This window comes from Bubalus bubalis, chromosome 12 (assembly GCF_019923935.1).
Source record: "Bubalus bubalis isolate 160015118507 breed Murrah chromosome 12, NDDB_SH_1, whole genome shotgun sequence".
Lineage (NCBI taxonomy): Eukaryota > Metazoa > Chordata > Mammalia > Artiodactyla > Bovidae > Bubalus > Bubalus bubalis.
In genome coordinates, this window is record NC_059168.1 from 72,066,479 (window position 1) to 72,087,566 (window position 21,088).

At 46.7% G+C, this 21,088-nt stretch overlaps 2 protein-coding genes across 5 annotated transcripts in view; one reads left to right on the forward strand and one right to left on the reverse strand.

Annotated features, from left to right (window-relative positions):
- Window positions 1-21,088, forward strand: part of PRR30 (proline rich 30) — a 94,250-nt gene that overhangs the window by 66,970 nt on the left and 6,192 nt on the right. Inside the window, exon 1 of one of the 4 annotated variants that reach the window (XM_025261382.3) lies at window positions 12,361-12,539. The exons of 2 other annotated variants lie outside the window; for them this stretch is intronic. The gene's annotated coding sequence lies outside the window, so the exon portion shown is untranslated. Of the gene's footprint in view, window positions 1-12,360; window positions 12,540-15,544; window positions 15,709-21,088 lie in introns of those variants that run through there. One more of the 4 variants, XM_044926141.2, reaches the window with a different exon arrangement.
- Window positions 1,961-9,159, reverse strand: TCF23 (transcription factor 23). The gene is made up of 3 exons (XM_025261386.3): window positions 8,612-9,159; window positions 7,672-7,914; window positions 1,961-5,815 (listed from the first exon to the last, which is right to left on the reverse strand). Exons 1-3 carry the CDS (start codon window positions 8,831-8,833, stop codon window positions 5,636-5,638), a joined length of 645 nt encoding a protein of 214 aa, XP_025117171.1. The 5' UTR covers window positions 8,834-9,159; the 3' UTR covers window positions 1,961-5,635.

Consider the following 21,088-nt stretch of genomic DNA (forward strand, 5'->3'; position numbering starts at 1 on the left):
TCACATGGCTCCCTCTCTAAGCCCTATTCAAAGTTTGCATTTGAAGAGAGAGTGTACCTATATTTTCTCCAAGACTCTGCTTGCCATCATGCAGTCAGCGGTGGTTTCTGGGATGTGTGACACAGAACCTGTTTTCATTCAACTTGGACCCAACCCAGAGGTTTTGACCTACTGAAACCTTGATAGACCTGCTGGTATTTAGGCCAACCTGATTTACTCAACTTATTTTTCTCCCTCCAGCCTCCTTAATGTGGAGGAGTGTTCCTAATCTGATAATTTGTTATTTTCTTACAGACTAAAAAACACCCAGCTTCTCATAGCTTCATAGCTTTTCCCCATCATAGCTTCTCAGCTAATTCAATGGTCCTAGTTTCTGCTCTGTCCCCATGATCTCCCCAGTGGCTGCTGGTTTCTCCTCCATCTTTCCAGCATCTCCTGTGGGTAATCCTGCTGTTCCTGCCCTGGGAAGTTGAGATGGCCCCTGTCCTTTGTTTCTGTGCTCAGCTGCTGTCCCCTAGCTGTGTTGTATGTGGGGAGGGGGCTCCTCTCTCAAACTGAGGCTGGATAGCAGAGCCCCCAGAGAGGGGAAGAGCCTCCAGCAGCCAACCAAGAGGTGGGGGGAGTAGGAAACCCAGGCTCAATCAAGAGGAGATAGATATTCACTCCTGGGGTTTCTCATCATCAAAGCTGGAACCGTGTGGTTCTTCTGGAGGCCACTTCTGCCTGGGGCATGGGCAATCTATGCTTGGCCACAAGTCTGGAGGAATCAGGGGGCCAGGTAGTCAGCGCAGTGGTGATGGGGGTATGGAATGAGGAGACAGGGACTCCTGGGCTCCTGGGTATTCTGGAACAGTCAGGCTTCTTGGTGGAGCTCTAGGAGGTGGGCAGGGGCTGGGGGTTTAGAGCCCCAAGAGCAGGGGTAGAGCAGGGGACTGCAGGTGTGCCCTGGGTACACACTAGAGTCTCAGGAGCACATTGTCTTTAGGGGGGATGTGGGGCTGGACTCTGAACCCTCAGACCATTTACCCAGTGTTGCCAAAACTCCTTGCCCACCTGCCCATGTCCTGTCAGAAGTGACTTCCCTGCAGAGTCCGCAGCCAGGTAGCTCCTCTGTTGTCAGATCGCCCCTCCCTCTCAGACTACTGCCGGGCCTTCTGGTTTCCGTCCCCCACTTTTCTTTCTCCCCCAGCCCCCATTCTCTGATGATCTGCCTGAGCCTGAATGGTCCAGCAGCAGGTGCCGGCTCCTTCCCACAGGGAAGCAGGGTCTTGGTGGGCAGAAGGGTCTTGGCCCCGAGAGGCCACAGCTGCTGGCCTGTCCTCTCCCTCCTCCCACCCTCATGCTCACCCCAAGCCTGCTCCTCCCCTTCTCCCCCACTGCCCCTCGCTGGTCCCCTTTCTAGCCAGGATCACAGCAGGGTCACCCTTCCTGCAAGAGGAAAGGGAGGTTCCTTTACCTCCCTTTCGTCTCACGTTCACCCTACCCTTTGCCCACGTTCCCCAGGACCTCTCCTTGGAAGCCGTTATGTTTCCAGAGAAGATGAGCAAAGGGATGCTGAGGGGCAGCAGAGACAAGGAGGCCATGGCTGTGCCTGAGGAAGGCCCCACCCAGCCGGGGACCAGCCCCACCTTCATCCTCCAGGAGACCTCACTGTGATCCTGACTCGGGACCCTCTGTCCACATTCTGCCAGGCACACCCTGCCCCCCATTACCTCAAGCCCCTTGTCTTGAAGGCCAGGGCTGAATCACTGTGTCTGCCCCAGGCAGAGGGTAGAGTTGTCTCATACAGGGTCAGGGAGATGAGGTGAGAGCTTTTCTTGACCATTGCCAATCTATTCTAGAGTAGAGAGTCTAAGAATTTTTGGTCTTAGGATCCCTTTACATTCTTTAAAATGGAGGACCCTGAGAAGCTTTTGCTGTGGGTAATTTCTATTGATATTTATCATATTAGAAATTAAAATAGACTTAAATATTTATTTAAAAATAACATCAATTAACCCACTATATGTGACTATACATACCATTTTTATGAAAAATAATTATGTTCTGTATTGGAAAATATTTAATGAGAAGAGGGGCATTGTTTTACATTTTTGCAAATATCTTTAATGTCTATTGTAATTGAGAGCTGGATTCTCCTATCTGCTTCTACACTCCATCTGCTGTTGCAATATCCCATGTTGTTTGGCTTCTGGAAAATTCCATCATACTCATGAGAGACTAGGAGTGAAAAAAGGCAAATCCCATCTTGTATTATGAAAATAATTTTGGCCACTTAGAGCATGGAATGGGTCTCAGGGACCCCAGTGTTCCTAGACCAACACTTCGCGTATCTGTGATCAGGACCAAATTTTTTCTATAAAGGGCTAGAGTTTCTTCACAGGAACTCTAAATATTTTGGGCTTTTCTGTCTGTGGCAGCTATTCAACCCTGCCATTGTTCAGGAAAGTAGCCATAGATCGTATGTAAACAAATAGGTGTATCTGTTTTCCAATAACTTATTTACAAAATCTGGACTTCCCAGATGGTGCCTGACAATGCAGGAGACACAGGAGATTCAAGTTCAATCCCTGGGTTGGGAAGATCCCCTGAAGGAGGGCATGGCAACCCAATCCAGTATTCTTGCCTGGATAATCCCATGGACAGAGGAGTCTGACGGGCTACAGTCCATGGGGTCGCAAAGAGTCAGACATGACTGAAGTGACTTAGCACAAAACCTGGGGCTGCATTTGGTTTGCAAGCCATAGATTGCCAACCCCTGCTCTCGAATACCAAAGTTGCAGGGGCCCTGGGTTTAGGGCTTGGGCAACACAAGGGAGAGGACATGCATCTCATCCATCAGCGCCATCTGACTCATCCTCGCCCGGCTCCATCCAGAGGAAGAGAAAGGGAATTTCTCAGACAAGACTAGATTCTGTTTCTAATCACTTAGTTCTCAGTTCAGTGAAATCCGTAGTCTCCACCTTAATATTTAGGTATCCCTTGGCCAGCTCTGCTTTCCCCAAAGCTCATCTAAGCCACTGCCCTCTAACTTTCTTGCCCCTCAGAAAGCACAGGCATATCACACATCAGGCCCCGGGGAAGCCGTCCTGGCCATCAATGCCCCACCCCTACGGTGAGTGGGCACCTGGGGATGGGGCAGGAGGTAAAAGACCCCCCAGTGGACCAGCATCCTTCTCACTCCTGATCCAGGACACCTGAGTGTCATTTTGTCATCCGGGCTCCTGTTTCCTTTTGGAGCTTATTTCCCACATACCCTTTCCCCTAGGGTCTCCTAGTGAGAGGGTATTTTTCTTTCTCTGCTACAGAGGAAAAAGGGCCTACTCTTGGTTCTGGTTCATTTATGGGTCAAAGTTTCCAAAGCTGACATCTCTTCTGGTTATTCCCATTCATCCCCTGGTCCTTTCCTTGGCAATGCCTGCCCTCTTGCACCCTTTTGCCTCCTGGTCTGGGCTGTGCTGGGTGCTGTCTGACTGGAGAAGGCTTTTGGAGCCCACAGGGCCTGTCTAGAGCACTAAGGAAAGCAGCTTTGCCTGGAAGGATCCCGAGACAGACTTAGCAACTCGTCATGATGGCACTTGCCCTCCCCAGCTCCCACCAGCTGCATCCCTCTCTGGCCCTCCTTGTCTTTTCTACCAGGGTAACGTGATCCTTCTGCCCACAAAGGATGTGACATTGCAAGGCAAAGGCTGGATGTGAACTGGGTGGATGCAGCAAGCTCCAAACCCTGAGTTAGCAGAAGAAGCCCTATGCTATGGCAGATGGTGGGGGGCAGGGACCCAACACACCCTCAAAGCCAGCTTTCCCAGCTTCATCCCCAGAGAGATGGTGTGCTACCAGCTCATGAAGAAATTCATCTGTTCCTCTTCCGACCATGCTCAAACACAACAAGGAAGATACTGCTATTTGGCTTTAAAAATAGAACATTCAAGCTGGACTTTTATGGTCTTGTGAAGAACGCTGTGCTCGTGCCCACCCACACCTGGTCTCTGCCCTGCCTGGCCCCATCCAGCTGCCCAAAGCGGCTCTGCACAAGCTCTCCGGGCCCCTCAGCGGAGACTCGGGAGATTTACGAGTCTGGCCTTGGCCGAGGCCTTCTCCCCATGGCTCCCAGCCCCGGTCCAGCTGCTCTCCCACGTCTCACGCTGCCTCGGCTGGGACGTTCTGTGTCTCCTTTGCTGCCTCCGCCCCAGTCTGCTGAGTCACTCCCTCAGCCCCCTTTCTCCCGCTGTCCTAGCCAGCCCTGTGGAGGAATAGCCACTCCGCACACCAGAGCTCAGGCTCCTGGGTGCTCCCAGCCAGTCGGAATCTCATTTGCTCTCATGGCGGCAACGGTGGCTTCTGTCTAAGGCTATCCATCCCTTTTGGGACTCTAGTTGGCCTGGTCCCTGCCTTTCCACTCCAAGGCACTGAAGTTTAACAAAAAGGTGGTTCCTTCTCTGTCTGGGCTTTAGGTGTCTGATCTGAAGCCACACCTAATCTGGAAAGTTCCTTTCTGTATGTATAGACTCTGTGATCTTTCCTCAAACAACTTATACAGGGCCAGAGATAAATTCCCTCAGAGCACTATCTGAGTTCTGGCACCCCATGGCAGGACAGGGAGAAAGCCTGGGAGGGCAGTGCCTGCGGGGAGGAGCTGGCCGGAGAGAGCTCATTCAAAGACAGACTGTGGAAATAACTCGTGAGCCAGTGAGGCCTTCAGCCAAAATCATGGAAGGAACCCAGTGAACCTGGGCCAATCTTGTTTGTCTTGGAGGTTAGGTGTCTAATACAATGGCAGATTGTCATTATTATCCCCTGGAAAAGATACACATTCTCCTTCTAAGGTCCTTCAAGGATGTAATTGAGTCTTCATACATAAGGCTTTAAGGTGTTGGGATGAAATTTCAAACCAGGCAGCTAGGACCATGTACAGATTTCTCTGCATCCTGGAATGTGAGCAATGTAAGCTTTCTGGCTTAACCTGTAAATATAACTCATATCAAGAAAAGAGTGGAAGGCTGCAGGGCCCAGAGAGGGAGAAAATGTAGTCATGAGGGGCAGCTGGAGAGACCGTGATGCAGATACAAGACTCCTAAATTCCTCCCTGCCTCTGACATCAGGTGAGCATCTTGCAGTGCAAATAGCAAAGCACGTTCCCTTCTTCAGTGTCCCCTCTGTCTATATGACCCCGGCCCAGCTCTGTTTATACTCACAGCTGCCAAAAGCCAGTCTGGCCCCTGGTCTTCCCATCAGCCCCTGCAGCCTCTGCCAGCCTTGGCCGCTACCTCAGCCTCAGGTGCTACCTCTGTGCCATTGTCTTGCAATCTCCCAGGGTTTGTGGGAGGAACCTCAGGAGAGAAAAGCAAGGGACAATGCACGAATTCAACTTCCAACTCAATCAAACCCTTTCCTTGTAACTGCCACAAGGGAGCCCCTGGGGCGTCACCCGTGGGTGGCAAGCTGAGGCTCTATCTGCTCCTGGTCCTCCTGAGTACTCTCATCACAGAGGTGCCCACCGCTCTTCTGGGACCCAGAGCTGAGCCTGAATCAGATCCGATGGGTGAGAGGCAGAATGAAGACAGGTGAGGCCTGGCAGAGAATCCAGGTCCCAAGGCTTGAGTGGCAGTCCAGGAGAAGGGGGCGACTGTGACGATCACTTGTCACTGGGTGCTGGTGACAGTGGCCTGGTGGAAAGAAGGGCATCTGCCTCTCCAGAGACCTGGGGCCCAGCCTCTGCCTCCTTTGTTCTTTGGCCCGAGTTGGAGGCTGTGGTGGAGTCAAGGCCAGAGCACCCCAGGCCTCCAGCGTAGAGACGAGATCGCATCGGCCACTTCTGCAAGACACAGGGAGGGCACGAGAGTCAAGCTCACTAGCAAAGCCCCTTGTAGCCCTTGGCACCCAAAACTGGGCCTTCCCTTGCCTCCCTCCCTGGGACCACCCCCTCCCACCACCACGACTGCACCGTGACAGTGGGCCTGGACTCACCACCACTCCTGGCCTCAAGCCTTCTCCTGAGCCTGGCTGAGAGGCACAGGAGGAGCTGTCTGAGGAGAGCAATGGCCACAAGAGGAAACCACCCCCACCGTGGTGGGGAGGGAGGTGGGCAGCCGCCAAGTGCTGGGTTGTTGGGAGGGCAGCCGAGTGGGGCAGGGAGAGGTTCCTCCTGACACTGAACAGTCCTGGCTCCTTCTCTCGCCCCGCGCCCGCCCAAGTGCCTGTGGCCGCACACATCAGTGCTGCCCACTCTCTCTAAAAGCAGCAGGCCTCTCAGGTCTGTCCGTCCTTGCAGCAGGCACGTGGGCAGTCCCAGAAAATGCCAGGTTGACTCTGCCCTAAGATCTGCCCTCCTCTTGACAGCCCTCTGACCCAGTGGTTGAGGGCCCCTGCTCCTGGCTAGCTACCCTACCCCACCAAGCTGCCAGGGTTCGAGCCCTAGCCAGGCTCTCGTGTATTCATTCTTCAACATATTTATCCATCACCCACTTCATGCAACAGCCTCCCCTCAGCTAAGGAATGACTGTGCCACCCAGGGACTCTGCACCAGGTACCACCACTGGCATTTCAGAGTGACCCCTTTTTGTTTCAAATTCTTGCATTTTAGCTGTATTTACATCAAAGAAAAATATCTTAAGTCTCAAGACATTTCAGAACTATGATGTTTAAGGGAGAGAGATGGTGACAAGTATCCTCCATAAAAATAAAGTTGCTATCCTCAGAGAGCAAAAATGACCCTTTATCACAGTTACACTCTGCAACTGGCAACTTACTCTGCACCCCCCACCCCCACCTCCACCCCCGCAGCCTGCCTAGTGGCTATGAGCCCAGGGTCTAAAGTCAGACACTCTAGGGTTTAAACAGCATTCAGACACTTAACCTCCCTAAGCTTTGTTTTCCTTGTCTGTAAAGTAATTCTCAATTCACAACAAACAAACAAACCTTCATTTGGTTCCTGTGTGGATTAAAAGATGAAAATGCTCTAAAGCCCTTAGTCCAGCTCCTGGAATAACTTAACATAATGTTAACACAGTGTTAACTGTTATTGCAATGATGATTATTATTAATCATACTTTTCCTTCATGATCTCATTTCATTCCCTGGAAGCGAAGTCAGACTCACATTATCTTCCTTTTTACGTATAATAAAATAGAAGTTCGGAAAAGGTAGGTGGCAGCCTGGTAAGTTCTGGATGCAGTATGCCCTCCTCCCTGATTTCCCAGCCCCTGCTGGTCCCCTACCCGGCTGGGTGGCTTCCAAAGTGATGTTTTCTTAGGCCAACCCCTCCTGAGACAGAAGTCCAGAGGCCACCAAGGCCCTGTATGGTGTCATGAAGGCCCTGGAATCTAGGAATCTCCCTAAAGTGTGGTTTTCTTCCCCAGACCCCAGCCCTGGAAACTGCCCACTTTGCTCCTCGACCACTAAGTAAGTGCCCCAGAGTCTTGGGGCCTCTTAAGAATTTCCCTCCCCTTGGAGGAACCACATTCTCATGGAGTCATTTCTAATCATCACCCCCACTGCATCCCATGAGAAACACAGAGTCAGCCCAGTCCCAAGAGCCTGCCTCAGCGTCTTTCCCTCTGAGAGAGCAGGAAGCAGCTGGTCCCAATGTCAGCTCTGCCCAAGGGATGGGGGCTGAGTCCAGGGTTCCCCATCCCAAACCCCCTTCCCCAAGGCCCCGGGCCTGAGACCTACCTTGAGAGGGTGCAAATAGCGGAGTCCACGCAGGAAAGGCGGCCAGGCGGGGCCGGGCATCTCTTGTCCAAGCGTGCGGGTGAGGTGGGCTATGTAGCTGGTGGCCAGCACCAGCACGTCCAACTTGGACAACTTGGTGTCAGGCGGCACGGCTGGCAGGGTGGCCTGCAGGGCCAGGAAGGCCTGGCGCAGCGTCCTCACCCGGCTCCGCTCCCGCGCAGCGTTCTCAGGACTGGCCTCGCTCTGCACAGAGGACCCCCGTGAGTGGGTCTGACCAGACCCCCATCGCCCATGGGTGCTAAGTGTATCCTGGGGCAAGGTCTCATGCCAGAGTAGTAGCAAGCCAATTGGCAGAGACCCAAGGGCCTCGTCCCCTCTTTGTCTGTTCTCGACCCAGCCCCACTTTACAGTGGAGGCAATGGAGAGAAGACCTTACCTGGGCTCAGAACTGCGAGTCCTGGCCTTCTCCACTGGGCCTCCTTTGGCTCTCACTCCATTGACACCTAACTCTGAATCCTGCTTATCAGGATGCCCTGGGTCCACAGCAAGCACACAGCCCTGCCCTGCTCTGTAGGGCTGACCCTCGGCCCAGCCAGGTCCTGAGATGAGGACGCGGCTGTGGTTAAGAGGAAAGGACAGCAAAGCCCGCTGGCCCTGCTGCTGATGGCTGCTCTGGGACCTTGGGAAGCACCTCACTCTTCTGGGTCTCAGTTTCCTCAAGAGAAGTCAGCTGGGCCAACTCTCTGAGCCGCACTCTGATGAAGGCCGTTCTGACTTGTCCCAACTACCCAAGCATGGAGCCCTGGAGCAGAAGTTGACCAGTGGCCCCTCTCTTGGGCAGGACAGTAACCATGAATGAGACTCTGCCATCAGAGATGACACTGCAGCACCTCCCATGCCTGCCTCCCCCAGCTCCCTCTTCAGGCCCCGACTTTCTTACCCGACCCCGAGCCAGGCTCCTGGCCCTGGCTCCTCGAGGGTTCGGGGCTGTTCGGCTCCATCTTTGGTTGCTCCAGCTGGACTCTTCCCACAGGTCCTGCCCTCTCCTGCTCAGGCGGCTCCTTTTCCTCTCAGTGCCTGCTAACAACCTCGGTGTGGCCTTGGCCGGGCTCTGCCCCAGTCCTGGCATGGCCCGTGCCCCTCTGGCCTCCCTCTGTGACATGCCACACCCCTGAGGTGTGGTGGTGCAGCCCCCAGCTCCGGGACACAGTGCCCAAGGGAGCCCTTGGGCTCTCGCTAGCAGGGCAGGCTGGTCATCCAGCCAGCAACGTCTATATCTGAGGGAGCTGGCGCCAACTCAGTCCTGCTCGGTTCCTTGCTCTGGGAAAACCGCCCACCCGGCACAGCCCCCGCAAAAAGCCTCCTGACTGCCTCCCAACCGGCTGAGGGGTGGGGGTGCTGGACGCGGGGAGTGGCCAAGCCCTGGGAGGAGGCCTCTGCCGAACAAGGCAGGAGGACAGTGGGAAAGGAGCACCCTTCCCGAGCCCTGCCTGACACCGCCAGTGGTCCTGGGATAGACCTGCAGCTTCAGCTTTGGGGCTCAAGTCCATGCAAGGGCCCTGAACTCCCTTCCCGGTGCCAGAAGCCTGGCTGTGTACGTCCCTGAAAGGACTTTCCCTCGCCTTTGCCTGTGAGTATGACCTTCTGGCCACAGGTCCTCTGCCCCCTACCCCAAGCTTGCCTCCTCTTTCCAACTCAGTACTGTAACTCTTACCTCTTTGTCCCCTGGAATACCTCCCTCCAGCTCTGCCAGGGGAAAAGCTACCCATCCTTTGGGTGTTGCCCAAAGGATTTCAACCCCACTGAATCCAGAGCCCACGTCTCCCTGTTTGATTGGTATCCCATTCTATGCACAGCCACACCCTGGTTACTTCCTAAGGGTTCACTGTTCTAGATCAGTACAGGCCAAGCACTGTGGTAAGTACTTCACACATATTATCTTATTTCTTAGATCAAGATCAACCTTTTAGGAAAAAAAGACTCTTACATCATCACTTTAAGAAGGGAACACTGAGGTATCCAGAAGTGAAATAACTTGTGCAATGTCAAACACTGAGCAAGTGATGGAGGTGATCAAGATCAACCTTTTAGGAAAAAAAGACTCTTACATCATCACTTTAAGAAGGGAACACTGAGGTATCCAGAAGTGAAATAACTTGTGCAATGTCAAACACTGAGCAAGTGATGGAGGTGATGAAAGCCCAGGAAGTCACGTGGGACCTGGAATGCTGCCCCTCACCCTCTGCTGCTCTGCCTTGGGTGGATCACTCACATGTCTGTTTCCCTGTGAGACTCAAGGTCTTTGAAGGCAAGGACCAGGTTGTTTGCTGAGCTGCCTCAAATCCTTCATACAGCTGGTTAGGAGGGGACAGGCTAAAGGAATAGCCAGCCTGCCAGGGTCACCCCTGACCTTGAGTTACCACCCCTCCCTGCAGCAGAATCACTGCAAGTCCCTTATCCCCCAGTCTTAAATGCCAGCAGAGACAGAATAAGTAAAGGGAAAGTACAGAGAGGATAGAGAAACAAAGGAGGATGTACAGAGAGACAGACATTCAGCCAACCAGAGAAAGGAAAACAGAGGCGAAGTAGTACTGACTTGAATGTGCATCAGTAAAGAGGTGATGACATTGATTTAGGTATATTCATACTGTGGAATGATATGCAGTAATAAGAAGCAAACATGTGTATGCTGCTGCTGCTGCTAAGTCGCTTCAGTCGTGTCCGACTCTGTGCGACCCCATAGACGGGCAGCCCACCAGGCTCCCCCGTCCCTGGGATTCTCCAGGCAAGAACACTGGAGTGGGTCGCCATTTCCTTCTCCAACGCATGAAAGTGAAAAGTGAAAGTGAAGTCACTCAGTCATGTCCGACTCTTAGTGACCCCATGGACTGCAGCCCACCAGGCTCCTCCATCCACGGGATTTTCCAGGCAAGAGTACTGGAGCGGGGTGCCATGTGTATAGTGACCTGAAAAATCTCTCCACAATACACAGTGAAGTGTCGAAACCTAGCTGTAGATCATTGTGTACAATAAGATCCCAACTAGGCAGTTTGACTGTCTAAGAGCAACATCTGGCTCAGAAAATGGGAAAAACCTAAAGCCTAAAGTTTCAACAACTCCAACAGGGTGACCATCCTGTTTAGGGCTCGCAAGATGAGACTGATATGAAACATTTCTGTGCTTTACCTGAGAAATATACACGTTCTCAGGGGCAAAAGAACCCTGCCTTATATAAGAACCTCTCTGCTATTGAAACTAAGGATCATCAGAAACTATTGTGGCAATCCTCTTTGGGGTCAAAGGTCATACCAATCTTGAAATACCTGTTCACTGTGCCCTCAGGACAGAAGAATGGCATTTGGATTGAAAAAGCAGTTACTGCATACTTTTCAGACATAACAGAACCGTCTTGTGTTATACGTGTAGTTTCTCCAAAGTTATCAGATGCCAACCTTCAAGTGATGAACTAAGAATCAGTGGGACGCTCATCCCAAGACCCTCAGCCCTCAGTTTTGAAAAGCTGCCTACAGAGAACTCCACCGCCATAAACAGATAAATTGGGCATTCCAAATCTAACCATCTTTGAGATGAGGAGTGGCCCATAGAATGAGTAGGAAGTATTTTCAGACTTTCAGTTCAATATTGTTTTTCTCAGAAGGCATTCGGGTGTGGCTAAGGCAGGCCTCTCCCAAAAGCTTCCATCCAGAGCCCATCTGAAATGTAATCAGGTCAATGCCAAAGCCAGACTTCTAAGGGAATTCATGAAAGCCCTTGGCAAATGGTAAATGATATGATCTCTCTCCTTCTGGAGGAACTTACCTATCAGGGAAGGAAGGAGCTCTGGCTCCAGCTTTTCTGAGTCAGGACACAGGAAGGAAGAAAAAAAATTAAAACTACACCTGCAGCCACATGGAAAGAGATCTCCTTGTGCCCAAGTGCATTCCTACACTCTCAGGGAGCTCTTCTACCCATATGCTCAGTCCTCAGGACTGCTAAGTCACGGCCAGCTTAACCTGGGACTTCTCAGACTTTCACCTCAGGACTCAAGACTTTCAACTCACCTCAAGACGTTCACTTCTCAGATTTGCATCCTCAGCAGAGATGCTAGAAAGGAAAGGAAAACTTACACAATGAAAAACAGTGTCCACAAAGCCCCAGGAGGTGAACCTAGACAGGGTAAGCCTGATGTACAGGGGTGGTGTTTCCCAGGTCAAAAGTCCAGGGGACGTTTCTATTGCTCCAGTGTCTTGCACAAGTTTCCTATCAGGCTGCAGACTCATCTACAGGGCACAGCTCAGGTCCATGTCATGCCTGGCTATCTCTGCTGGTACGGGACTACCTGCATGCACCTGTGTGGACAGTCCTGTCCAGTACAGCTTTGTCCCAGTCTTGGGCTTCGTCCCTAACAGCCAGGCCATGGATATGGCAGGGCAGGTTCTGGCACATTGGTCCAAATGGGCTTCATGGAGAACACAGACGATGGGTAAAGACACAGCTTCTGCCATGCATTCTCTCTTTTTTAAAGTATTTTGTAATTTAATTTACTTATTTATTCTTGCCTTGCTTGATCTTCATTGCTGCATTGGCTTTTCTCTTGTTGCCATGAGTGGGAGCTACTCCCTAGCTGCTGTGCATGAGCATCTCATTGTGGTGGCTTCTCTTGTGGCGGAGCATAGGCTCCAGAGCACAGGCTCAATAGTTGTGGTGCAGGGCTTATTGGCTCCGCGGTACGTGGAATCTTCCTGGACCAGGGATTGAACTTGTGTCTCCTGTATTGGCAGGTGGATTCTTCATCACTGAACCACCAAGGAAGTCAGTATTCTCTTTTGAAGTTGGTCTGGGACATCTGTTTCTTGAGTAGGAAACAGGTAGGGTCCCAGGAACTGGTCTAACTAATGGAAGTTGGGCCTAATGGCTCCTATCTCGGCCTCTAGTACTGATGACAGATTCTCCTCCTCCTGGGCTTTGTTTCAGCACAGCACCACCAGCCTCCACTATTTCAGGCTGAGGATGAAGCCCCCTCACAGTTCACATTGGGACTGGCTCTGTCTACAGAGATGTGGAGAGAAGTGGATATAGATAGAGTAGGATCATTTTCAACCAAGAACTTGAGCTCCACCTCCCAGGAGTTGTCATCTACACCTGGAACAATGACCTCTTGAATACTATTCATATTTGAGGTCCCTTTGAGAAAGAAGTACTCAGTAAGCTCAGAATCTATCTGCATGGCCAGGGGACCGGTGTGAAAGGACAAGAAGAGTAGCCTTCTCCCTCTCTTTCTGGAACAGTCACTTATATTTCTCTCAGTGCCTCAAGTGCTATAGAAATGACCTGGAAGTGTGATTACTTCCACTCCAAAGGAAAAATGCACTTTTATTCTTTTTCAATCTTATGTCTCCAGATATATTCCCATTTATTTTTGTTTTGTATTTTATTTGCACCCAACTCTTTTTTTTCTTGGTGCCACTCAGCATTAGGGATCTTAGATCTCCCAACCAGGTATTGAATCCAAGCCCCCTGCAGTGGAAGTGTGGATTCCTAACCCCTGGACTCCAGGGAATTCCCACACACAACTCTTTTTTGTGTTCTTGATCAGTGTTGCTGGAAATATGCCTAGATTATCAACCTGCTCAAAGATCAGCCTTTGTTTTGTTTTTTAATATTCTGTATCTTTAAAAATTATTATAAAATGTACCACCTTAACTATTTTTAAGTGTACAGTTCAGTGGCAATAAGTATATTCCCTTTCTTGTGCAAACATCACTGCCATCCATCCCCAGAGCATTTTTCATATTGCAAAACTGAAATTCCATACTTATTAAACAATAATTCTCCATTTTCCCTACTCCCAACATCTCTGAACTTACTGTGTCTGAGAATCTGGCTACTCTGAGTCCCTCATATGAGTAGAATCATGCAATATTTGTCCTTTTGTGAAACAATATTCCATTGTATGCATTTATCACATTTTGTTTATCCATTTATGTGTCAATGGACATTGGGTTATTTACACCTTTGGGCTATTGTGAACAATGCTACTAAGAACATTAGTGTACAAGTATCTTTTTGAGATCCTGCTTTTGATTTTGGGGGTATTTACCCAGAAGTGAACTTGCTGGATCATATGATAATTTTATTTTTAATATTTTGTGGAACAACCATACTGTTTTTTATAGTAGCTGCATCATTTTACATTACCACCAGCAGTGCACAAGAGTTCTAATTTCCCCACATCCTCCGCAACACTTATTTTCTGTCTTGTTTTGTTTTATAATTGCCATCTTAATGAATGTGAATCCCTATTCTTTTAAAGTCTCCATTTCACTAATTTTTAGCCTTATTTTTATTTTCTTCCGTCTCATGTCTTCCATTTTGCCTTAGTGGTCATTTTCCAACTTCAGGAGAAGACAGCTGGGTTGGTTTGTCTTTAAAGTTCACTGTGATTTGCTAAATGATAAGAGGGACAATAGAACAGGAAGACTTAATTATTGTAAACATAGCTTCGCACCTAATAACACAGCCTCAAAAAGACATAAAGCAACAACTGACAGAAATGCAGGGAGAAATATATAAATCAACAGTTATAGTTGGTTTTAATATATCTCATGAGAAATCTGGGCTGGATGAAGCACAAGCTGGAATCAAGATTGTCGGGAGAAATATCAATAACCTCAGATATGCAGATAACACCACCCTTATGGCAGAAAGCGAAGAGAAACTAGAATTTCTTGATAAAAGTGAAAGAGGAGAGTGAAAAAGCTGGTTTAAAGTTCAACATTCAAAAAAAGAAGATCATGGCATCCGGTCCCATCACTTCATGGCAAATAGGGAAACAAAGAAACCATGACAGACTTTATTTTCTTGGGCTCCAAAATCACTGCAGATGGTGACTGCAGCCATGAAATTAAAAGACACTGCTCCTTGAAAGAAAAGCTATGACCAACCTAGACAGCGTATTAAAAAGCAGAGACATTACTTTGCCAACAAAGGTCCATCTAGTCAAAGCTATGGTTTTTTTCCAGTAGTCATGTATGGATGTGAGAATTGGATCATAAAGAAGGCTGAGCACTGAAGAACTGATGCTTTTGAACTGTGGTGTTGAAGAAGACTCTTGAGAGTCCCTTGGACTGCAAGGAGATCCAACCAGTCAATCCTAAAGGAAATCAGTCCTGAATATTCACTGGAAGGACTGTTGCTGAAGCTGAAGCTCCAATACTTTGGCCACCTGATGTGAAGAACAGACTCACTGGAAAAGACCCTGATGCTGGGGAAGATTGAAGGCAGGAGGAGAAGGGGATGACAGAGGTTGAGATGGTTGGATGGCATCACCGACTCAATGGACATGAGTTTGAGCAAGCTCCAGGAGTTGATGATGGACAGGGAGGCTTGGTGTGCTGCAGTCCATGGGGTCACAAAGAGTTGGACACAACTGAGCAACTGAACTGAACTGAACCAAACTTAACACATCTCTTTTAGAAAATGATAGATTAGGGATACATAAGCAGAGACACTGAATTATAATTGATAAACTCAAATATTAGATATATCCAAAAATAGAGGACAAACACTGGACATTCCTGGAGAGAGTAAAAATAGAGTATCAAGGCCAACTTATAAATTTTACTCTGTATATGTATGCATTGTTTGGATTTTTTAATAATGGAATTTATCTGTGCATTGTTTGTTTACTTCAAAGAACTGCTGCTGGTGCTGCTGAGTCGCTTCAGTCGTGTCCGACTCTGTGCGACCCCATAGACGGCAGCCCACCAGGCTCCCCCATCCCTGGGATTCTCCAGGCAAGAACACTGGAGTGGGTCGCCATATCCTTCTCCAACGCATGAAAGTGAAAAGTGAAAGTGAAGTCACTCAGTCATGTCCGACTCTTAGTGACCCCATGGACTGCAGCCCACCAGGCTCCTCCATCCATGGGATTTTCCAGGCAAGAGTACTGGAGTGGGGTGCCATTGCCTTCTCCGACTTCAAAGAACAAGAAGAGCTAAAAGGCAAACAAGCCTTTGGTTCAACTGGCTGGTTCAGGTATTTCCACCACAGTACTGTCAAAGTCTTGTTGAAATCAATGTATAAGGGGATAATTATAATTCCTAGGCTAGAAAACTCATTTACAAAGTAGGAAATAAGAGCAATGTGCTATGTAGCACAGGGAGCCCAGTCTGGTGCTCTGTGATGACCTGGGGGGATGGGATGAGGGGAGGGGAGGGAGGCTAGGAGGGAAAGGATGAATGTATAATTATGGCTGATTTGCATTGTTGTGTGGCAAAAAACCAACAGAATATTGTAAAAAATATTTTTAATGTAAATAACTAAAATGAGCATACACAAGAAGAATAATGTGGGAAATTTTATGTAAGTAACTAAAGACTATATATTTTTTTCGAACTCTAGACACTTACTCTTTGGAAGGAAAGTTATGACCAACCTAGATAGCATATTCAAAAGCAGAGACATTACTTTGCCAACAAAGGTCCGTCTAGTCAAGGCTATGGTTTTTCCTGTGGTCATGTATGGATGTGAAAGTTGGACTGTGAAGAAAGCTGAGCGCCGAAGAATTGATGCTTTTGAACTGTGGTGTTGGAGAAGACTCTTGAGAGTCCCTTGGACTGCAAGGAGATCCAACCAGTCCATTCTGAAGGAGATCAGCCCTGGGATTTCTTTGGAAGGAATGATGCTAAAGCTGAAACTCCAGTACTTTGGCCACCTCATGCGAAGAGTTGACTCATTGGAAAAGACTCTGATGCTGGGAGGGATTGGGGGCAGGAGGAGAAGGGGACGACAGAGGATGAGATGGCTGGATGGCATCACTGACTCGATGGACGTGAGTCTGAGTGAACTCCGGGAGTTGGTGATGGACAGGGAGGCTTGGCGTGCTGCGATTCATGGGGTCGCAAAGAGTTGGACATGACTGAGCAACTGAACTGAACTGAACCGAACCAAACTTAACACATCTCTTTTAGAAAATGATAGATTAGGGATACATAAGCAGAGACACTGAATTATAATTGATAAACTCAAATATTAGATATATCCAAAAATAGAGGACAAACACTGGACATTCCTGGAGACAGTAAAAATAGAGTAAAAATATGAACTGAAAGACTATATTTAGATACAAACAAGCACTCAAGGATAAGGCAAATCATGTTGCTGAACTACAAAAGCAACTCACAGAGGGTCAGAACACAGGAGTGCAAATTATAGTTCCCACTTGGCAAGTATCCACAGCAGCTAGTTTGAGAGAATATATGGATCAGCTTTGGAAGAGCAAGAAAAGAAGAATCATAGAGACAAATCTGATAATACTCATGCCAGCACTGGCCAGAAAAGATAATGCTTTGCTCAACAGACTCTAAGCATTTCTGTTGAGATAAATGAAACTAACCTCTTAGCTTGGTGTTATCAGGCAATCAATTTTATTAGTTTGCCCAACTTTCCTGGTTCTGAGACCAAGCATCAAGCCTCTTTCTGACCACCAGGCAGTTCTGTCTGCATGATTTGAGAGAATCGGTGATGTTGAAAGCAGTATGTCAATCCCTGCAACTATGATTTCTCATGGTAAATTAATTATGTGGATTCTGATTACTTTTTGACTTCCCAAATAGACTATAAAGGGAGAATATGCGAATTATTTCCTGCCCATGTGAGCTACTTTTTTAGGGTAAATTTATAAATTGGCATTCTGGCACTTACCTCAGGCTGTATGTTTCAGTTGGCAGGATCAAGAGCTCATTTCTTATCCTGGAAAGTGAGAGTTCAGATATAACTGCCTTTCTTGATGACACTATATATGCCACTTCTGGAAGGCAACTCTCTAAAGAAGGCTTGCTTCTGAGAGGGAGAGTCCTGAGAACCTCACTGAAGACTGCAGTCCCTCCTTTCATGGACAAATTCATGGAAAAGCTCATGCCTGGTCTATCAATCTATCTTAAATTTATAGTATTCAACAATTGAGCTTCCCAGGTGGCTCAGTGGTAAAGAATCCACCTGCCAAGCAGGAGATGCAGGTTCGATCCCTGAGTCAGGAAGATCTCCTGGAGAAGGAAATGGCAACCCATTCCAGTATTCTTACCTGGGAAATCCCATGGACAGAGGACCCTGGCAGGCTATAGTCCATGGGGTCACAAAAGTGTCAGACGTGACTCAGTGACTAAACAGCAGCATTCAACAATTAGGCAGAAAAATCAATAAGGACATAGAAGACTCGAGCAACACAATAAACTAAATAAACCTAACAGGCAATAAAAAAAAAACAACAAAAACTTAACAGGCATCAAAGAACACTCAACAACAACAGATAAACAGTATTCCAAAGTGTTCATGGAACAGTCTCCAGAACAGAACATATGTTAGGGCATAAAACTAGCCTCGGTATATTTAAAAAGATAAAAATCCGACAAAGGAGGCTGCTGCCAGTGCCCCAGTCCCCACAGAAAGCCACTGCCGACCCCACCTCCTCAGGAGACCCTCCGATGCTAGCAGTGACAATGGACACCTGTATTCTCCTGGGAGTGTTCCTGAATATCAGTATATCTACATTTTTTTAGCTTTCTGTGGAAACTGTCTACCCAGTTCCAGAAGGAATTACTTGTGGAGTTGTCGCTTAAGTAATACATTCATGGGAGTATTTTGTTTTTTCTCGCATTTTATCACACAGAGTTGTCTTGTTTCAACTGGTGCCTTCCCGCATCCTGTTTGCTCAAACGCCTCTTCATTCTGTGCTTCAGGAAATGCTATGATAGACTCTATCTTGATACAGTTGTCTCTGTTTAATAGCACAGACTTGAAGGAGTTTAAAGAGACTGGAAATCAATACTGCACACTACACATTTGCTTGGAATTGCACAGGAGGAAAAAAAAAAGAAGAGAAAAACTTCATTCAGAGGTTTTGTTAGGTTACAGATGATCACGTTAATTTAATTACTACTAGATAATAATAACATGGAACTTGAGTGATAATAGTGGATTTAAAACTAAAAAAACAAATCCAAAAATAGATATGCAAAAAGCAACAAAGGTTTACTGTATAGCACAGGGAACTTATAATAATCTATAATGGAAAATAATTTCAAAAATAATATATGTGTATATGTATAACTGAATCACATACACAAAAAAGAATTCTACTTTTTGAAATTTTGTAATGTTTATCTTTTGGCCAGCTTTTCTAAATGTCTTATGGCTATCTAATAACAATGTATGAGATACAAAATTTTAAATAGATTTGTGTAGGATACAAGATGAGTATAAATTAATTAAATATAAATCTATTTAAATTATTAATGACATCATTCAAGATGCTATTCTTATTTTTTCACCACTTTATAAAATATTCTCAGAGAAATATTAATATGTCTATGCATGATTACATGTTTTTTTCCTTATATTTCTTCTGATTTTTTGCTTTATGTATCTTTGTTTCTTTATTTTTAGGTGTCTAATGGTTTATGATGTCTATCTTCTTTGTGAATTATACCTTTTATCATTAAAAATATTCATCTTTATTTCATTTAAAATAAATAAATAAAATCCTACAAAGTATGTTCTCCAACCACAATGGAATAGAAATCAATAATAGAATAAATCTAGCAAATTCACAAATATGTAGAAATTAAATAACATACTTCTAAATAATCAGTAAGTCAAAGAAGAAATTGCAAGCAAAAGTATAAATTATTTTGAGATTAATGAAAACGAAAAAACAACACATTAAAACTTATGGGATGCAGCTAAAGCAGTGGGGAATAGGGAGAATTTATAGCTGTAAATGTCTACATTTTAAAAAGAATAAAAATCTCAAACTAATGATCTAATCACATTTTAGGAAACCAGAAAGGGAAGAACAAACTAAGCTCAAAGCAAGTAGAAGAAAAGACATAATAAGGATCAGAACAAAAGCAAATGAAATAGACAGAAAAATAATGGAGAAAATGAAAAAAAAAATTGGTTCTTTAAAAAGAACAACAAAATCAGCAAAACTTTATCTAGACTGACCAAGAATAAAAAAGAGGGCTCTCCATAAGATCAGGGAGAAGAGAAGGATATCTGCTCTCATCAATTCTATTCAATGTCATTCTGCAGATTCTAGCAAGGCAACTAGTCAAGATTTGGGCAGGCAGGGTAATGCCTTCCCCAAAGGTCCATTTTTTAATCCCTGTAACCAGTGCAAATGTTAGGCTACCTGGGAAGGGGAAATTAAGATTGCTAATCTGCTGATTTTAAAATAGATTATCCTGGATTATCCAGCTGGGCCCAATGGAATCACACAGGTACTTATAAATTGAAAGGAGAGGCGGAGGAGTTCAGAGTCAGAAGAAGGGTCATGGAGGGCTTCCCTGGTGGCTCAGTGGTAAAGAATCTGCCAACCAACGCAGGAGACACAGGTTCCATCCCTGGTCCAGGAAGATCCCACATGCCATGGAGCAACTAAGTCTGTGCACCACAACTATTGAGCTTGTGCTCCAGAGCCCAGGAAGCCGCAACTACTGAGCCCACATGCTGCAGCTACTGAAACCCCCACTCCCTAGAGCCTGTGCTCCCCAACAAAAGAAGTCACTGCAATGAGAAGCCCACACAACTAGAAAGTAGCCCCTGCTCACTGCAACTGGAGAAAAGCCCCTGCAGCCACAAACACCCAGCACCGCCAAAAATAAATACATAAATTATATATATATATATATATATATATATATATAAGAATGGTCATGGAGCTACAACAGTGCTGCTTTGGAGAGGAGAGGGAATTTGGGCAACCTCTAGAAGCTGGAAGAAGAAACAAGAAAATGGGCTCCCCTGAGAGCCTCCAGAAAGGAATACAGCCCTGCCAACATCTTGACTTTAGCCCAGTTAGACTCATGTTGGACTTCTAATCTGTAAGACTATGAGATAATATATTTCTGTTGTTTTAAGAAGCTAAGTATGAGGTAACTTGTTACAGGAACAACAGGAAACTGGAACCATGGTCAACAGATTTTTGACAAGGATATTAAGACAATTCACTGGAGAAAGAATAGACTTTTCAACAGTGTTGGGACAATTCTTTGGCATAAGAATGAAGTTGGGCCCCTACCTTGAAACACATACAAAAATTAACTCAAAGTGGATCATAGATCTAAATTTAACAGGTAAATCTATAAACGTCTTGGAATAAAACAATAAATTTTTGTGACCCTGGGTTAGGCAATGTCTTAGGTAAGCTACCAAAAGGAAGCAAGGAAAGAAAAAAATAGATAAATTGGACTCTAATTTAAAAGATTTCATGAATCAAAGGAGACCATCAAGAAATTAAAAAGATTATCCAGAGAACAGAGGAAAATATTTGCAAATCATGTATCTGATAAGAGACTTGTATATCCAGATAAGAGACTTCTTTATCCAAAATATATAAAGTGTTAGTCGCTCAGTC

Bases quoted from the DNA above. Each gene is read 5' to 3' on its own strand.
- TCF23 (XM_025261386.3), bottom strand. From the start codon at position 8,833: ATGTCACAGAGGGAGGCCAGAGGGGCACGGGCCATGCCAGGACTGGGG. The intron at 7,915-8,611 runs GTAAGAAAGTCG...TCCTCTGTGCAG, and splicing joins GGAGCCTGGCTCGGGGTCGG to AGCGAGGCCAGTCCTGAGAA. The intron at 5,816-7,671 runs GTAGGTCTCAGG...TGTGTCTTGCAG, and splicing joins GCTATTTGCACCCTCTCAAG to AAGTGGCCGATGCGATCTCG.